Here is a 5,007-nt window from a genome sequence, read left to right on the forward strand (position 1 = left end):
GTAATTATAGGTGGAATTTTCTCCTTCTGTAAAAACGATGATTGAGGTTGTTGGAGAAGAATGTCGTGCTTGGAAATGCGTTGATATACATGTATGCTAATTGTGGTGTACTTTGGAAAGCACAACAAGTTTTGGAAAGTCCCTGGCCTCTCAGTAACCCACGTGGCACACTCAGGAGCAATTCGATCTTCTCCACAAGTAGTTCACAGGTTACAGAGCTTGTTGGCCAGTATGTATGTTAAGTGCGGTGCACTTGTCAGGGCACAACAAGTTGTTGATGAGCTTCCAGTCCGGGATGTCGTCGGTCGGACTGCACTTATTGCAGGATATGCCCGACATGGGCAGGGTCACGAAGATCTGGGTTGTTTTCATCGCTTGCGCAGCGAGGGCCTCTCTCCGGATGCGGTCACCTATGCTTGTGCCTTGAAGGCATGCGGTATTATTCAAGACGTTGATCTGGGTAAACAAATTCATGACGAGATTGCTAGTCAGAGGTTGTTGGAGAAGAATGTCGTGCTTAGCAATGCGTTGGTATACATGTATGCTAATTGTGGTGTATTTTGGAAAGCACAACAAGTTCTGGACAAGCTTCCCAACCGAGGTGTCATCTCTTGGACTGCATTAATTGCAGTATATGCCCAACAAGGCCAAGGCCAGGAAGCTTTGAATTGTTTCCATTGTATGCGAAGTGAGGGTTTCTCTCCAGATGCAGTCACCTATGCTTGCATTTTGAAGGCATGTGGCATTATGTGAGACATTGTATGGGCAAACAGATTCACGATGAGATTGTAAATTAGGGGTTGTTGTAAAGAACTGTCATGCTTGGCAATGATTTGGTTGACATGTATGCCAAGTGTGGTGTACTTTTGAAATCTCAACAAGTTCTTGACGAGCTTCCTGATTGAGATGCAATCTCTTGGAATGCATTGATTGCAGGTTATGCCCAACAGGGGCAGGGCCAAGAAGCATTGAGATGTTTCCAGCGGATGCGAAGCGAGGGTTTCTCTCCAGATGCAGTCACCTATGCTTGCATTTTGAAGGCATGTGGCACTTTGAAAGACGTAGACACAGGAAAACAAATTCATGATGAGCTTGTTAGTCGAGGACTGTTCAACAAAAATGTCGTGCTTGGTAATGCGTTGGTTGACATGTATGCCAAGTGTAGTGTACTTTCCGAAGCACAACAAGTTCTTGACGAGCTTTATGTCCGGGATGCAGTCTCTTGGAATGCATTGATTGTAGGATATGCCCAACAAGATCAGGGCCAGGAAGTGCTTGGCTGTTTTCATCAAATGCAAAGTGCCTTTCACAGTTGAGCACCATCGTTCTTGCTTCCACCAGATTTGGACGTATGAAGCGACGAGTGAATTTTGATAGGCTTTGAATTGACACGAGCTGAAATATAAAAATTCCGGCTTCTTCCTAAAGTTCCTCCACCCAAATAGTCACAAGCTTATCTCCTTCATCCTCCATTGTCGTCTCTTGCAGCGGGTTAAGAGCAGGGGATACCCAGCATCATTGATGCAAGGTGCATCGACGACAAACATTCAATCGCACGGTGCGTAATCATTATCATTCTTTGATTTTTGACATTTTTGACACTGCGAACGCAGTTACTGAACACACTAAGAATTGCACGCTGCCGTGGGAATGGCACGTTCCCTTGTATTATAAAAATTGGGGAGGACTGTGCAGACTCCCCCGTGCAAGGAAACTTGCATGTTTTTTTTTTTTGAAACATAAAAATTGGAACAACAAACAATTAATAACATTGACATCTTCTATGATTACGAACATTGAGCTTGACAAACCTCTAACCCTCCTCGTGGTTTTCTGCAAGGTACCCCTTTGAAGCACTACGATCGGTATCTCATTCTTTCGAGGTACACCTTTGAACCACGGCAATCGGTGGTCTCTCTCTCTCTCTCTCTCTCTCTCTCTCTCTCTCTCTCTCTCTCTCTCTCTCTCTCTCTCTCTCATCCTTTCATAAATTTTTTTACTTGAGAAATTTTGAAATGGCATATATAGTTTTCAATATTTTGCTTGAGAAAGATTTAGAAGAGTTACGGCAACAAGGAGAGGATGCCTCACTGGCATCTGGAGGGGGGCGTATGCATGTAAATATGGATCGCTATGAGGTACCTTGTGATTACCAAATATCGACAGCTGCCTTTTGAGGTACCATCTGGAGGGGGGCGTATGCATGTAAATATGGATCGCTATGAGGTACCTTGTGATTACCAAATATCGACAGCTGCCTTTTGGTTTGAAAGAGCTTGCTAAGATTTCAATATGGGTCTTAATGCATCCGTGCAAACACCTTAAGAGCCAAGACAGGATCAATAGGAATTGTCGTTGTTGATTGTTTCACTTTGATTTGGGTCTACAATGCAGTCTTGAAGAGTTAGTTTTGTTGGGACATTGTGAAATAGAATGACTGGAATGTCGTAAAAAGAGGCTGGGATGCACGCGTTCTGGGAGAAGCTCCTCACAAGTTCAAGAGTGGTATAGAAGCTCTTATGCAATTGAAGGCATATAATCCAAAATTCAATGACCAATACTATCCTCCAAAATTGCAAACTTGATGGTTTGTAGTATTTGGTAGACTTTTTATTGAGCATCATGAACACATTCATATTTGTGATGAATTAGATTGGAAAGAATTCACCTTCGAATTTTGAAACTGCTTCTCACATTTTTAGCCATGACCTATACCTACATACATTCCGCTCCAGCCATAGCGTGGGCTCTCCACTGTGTCTCGTCACATAATCCTTGAGCATTGAGAGTCACTTATCCATATAGTTCATCACATGTATCTTTTGGTCCCATACATCATATTTACCACCCAAAACAATAATAAAAAATCACGTGTACCTTTGGTCCTACATGTCATATTTGTCCATCCAAGACGATAATAAAAAATATACCTCTCTCTCTCTCTCTCTCTCTCTCTCTCTCTCTCTCTCTCTCTCTCTCTCTCTCTCTCTCTCTCTCTGTGCCCCCCAAGTTTTTGTCTTCTAGAGGTTCTTGTTTTCTCTTACCCTCGGACTCTGGGCTAACGAAGCACTCTAGTTCATCAAAGTCTTACCGATTTTTTTGAATTTCCATGCAATTTTCAAGATCTACTCTAGGCAAATTTAAGAGGCGACGAGGCGTAATTACGACTTTGTGTAGACGAAGGTATCGGAATATGGTAACTTGTCAAGTTGTTTTTGCAGTAGTTTTCCATTATTTTTCATGGTATCTACTATCCCTACGATGCACATCTCCAACACAGAGCACGGCTCTCCGCCGCATCGTCCGTCTGCTCCTACCAAAGACGTCAACATGGTTGATAGTCAAGGGGATGTAGAACTGGATGATGATAGCGGGCTTGTCGACATGCCTACATTAAAGTCATTAGAATCACGTCATGATGCCGTGCAAGTTCAGTTTGAGAATATGAACGCTAATTTCACTCGCCTCATGGATCTTCTTACCAAATTTATGCATGGCCAAGTGTCGATTGGAGCAGCAATCCACAAGATCATTGCTCTAGATATTGCCGCTATTCTATTAGGGGATTCAATCCACAGGACACCCTCCACCGTTGAAGCAGTTTTGGAAAGTTTGAATCAAAGCAGTACAAGTCGCCAAGCTCACACAAAAATTCAATGGTGACGAAGACGTTAGGAAGCATATTGAGGTGTTTGAACACATGTGCTGTGAGAGTGCGTGCCCTACGGGAGTGTCTGGGGTTCTCCTAACACCTATCACATCTCACTAGGAGACGGTCCCAAACTCTCTAAATGTCAATATTGGGAAGCGTGTGACCCGATTAGGGCATGGAGGCACGCCAAGAGGTTGTCAATCTCTTGTTTGAACTCTCAATGAATCCAGAAACTAACTGTTAAGTCTCAGTCACTATGTAACTCAGTTTTAACCTATAATCCTCTAGCACTCACAAATGTGTTTTCCAATAGCAAATCTACTCCGATCGACACCAAACTTGATGGGCTCACTCCATCCTAACTGTCATATCCACAAACAGAGCCTTGGAAAAAATCGCAATTTTTTCCTAGCCAAGATTTGCAGGTCATCAAATCTGAGGTCTAACACACCTATACGATGCTCCTAAGCCTCATGATTCATACTCCAAAGCTAGATTTGCAAAATCTTGCTCAGAATACAAGTTATGTCACCTGGAAGGAAGAGGGAGTCGATGCTCGGACTTCGTGGAATTGATGCACATTTGCTATCCGTGCGTAGAGCTCGGCGACGTGCACACGCTGATGCTCTCGGAATCACCAACAACAAGGTGCACAGTGCGGTGCAAGTGGATAAAGTCACATAGTCTTACACAGAGACACAGTCGTAACAGAGAAAACCTTATCTTCTCATTATTTGTCCCCTAAACCTTACAAAAATTTCCTTTTATACTCGGCTAAGGGTCTCATTTGTACAAGGGTAATTCCTCAACTAACTACTGACTCAAGAAAAAGGACTAGGGTTCCATCCAAAATTAGAACCAATCCCTTGAGTAACTTCCGGCTCATCTTTAAATAACCATTGCAAGGGCTAAATTTGCAATAAGATGAGATAAAAAATGATGGGCTCAATGAGAAAGGTTGGTGCTTCCAACAGGGAGCATGTTGCAATGTGTGTGTGCGCTGTGGAGAAGGAGATCTTATCCCTTAGTGGATCTACAGTATTTGAATTCTACTCAGGCTCATTATTCAATTATATTATCCAAACAGTAAGGTTATATGGGTTAGTACCATCATTTGGTCAACCACCTGGCCTGCAACCCCAACAACCTCCCACTTGAGAACAAACGTGGCCCAAGTGGCATATGTATGTGTATATCTTCAACTATTGTGAAGCATCTGTGGCTTCACCCTAAACTCATCAACTCAATGCAATGTGCAAACAACTCCAAAGCTACACAATTTGTAAGAGCATCAGTGGGGTTATCGTCCGTATGGACCTTGATAAGCTCTAGGCACTTGCCAACCAATATACCCT

The 5,007-nt window shown here is 43.0% G+C and overlaps 1 protein-coding gene across 1 annotated transcript; it reads left to right on the top strand.

Annotated features, from left to right (window-relative positions):
• Positions 1-231: 231 nt before the first annotated feature.
• On the top strand, positions 232-2,585 carry LOC147436310 (putative pentatricopeptide repeat-containing protein At3g13770, mitochondrial). Its single transcript, XM_086487846.1, has 3 exons — positions 232-670; positions 2,029-2,138; positions 2,433-2,585. Exons 1-3 carry the CDS (start codon positions 232-234, stop codon positions 2,583-2,585), a joined length of 702 nt encoding a protein of 233 aa, XP_086343972.1.
• Positions 2,586-5,007: the final 2,422 nt, after the last annotated feature.

This window comes from Adiantum capillus-veneris, chromosome 18 (genome assembly GCF_014529385.1).
Source record: "Adiantum capillus-veneris isolate H3 chromosome 18, ASM1452938v2, whole genome shotgun sequence".
NCBI classification, from domain to species: Eukaryota; Viridiplantae; Streptophyta; class Polypodiopsida; order Polypodiales; family Pteridaceae; genus Adiantum; species Adiantum capillus-veneris.

Bases quoted from the DNA above. Each gene is read 5' to 3' on its own strand.
- LOC147436310 (XM_086487846.1), top strand. From the start codon at position 232: ATGTATGTTAAGTGCGGTGCACTTGTCAGGGCACAACAAGTTGTTGAT. The intron at 671-2,028 runs GTTTCCATTGTA...TGGCATATATAG, and splicing joins AGGCCAGGAAGCTTTGAATT to TTTTCAATATTTTGCTTGAG. The intron at 2,139-2,432 runs GTACCTTGTGAT...ATTGTGAAATAG, and splicing joins TAAATATGGATCGCTATGAG to AATGACTGGAATGTCGTAAA.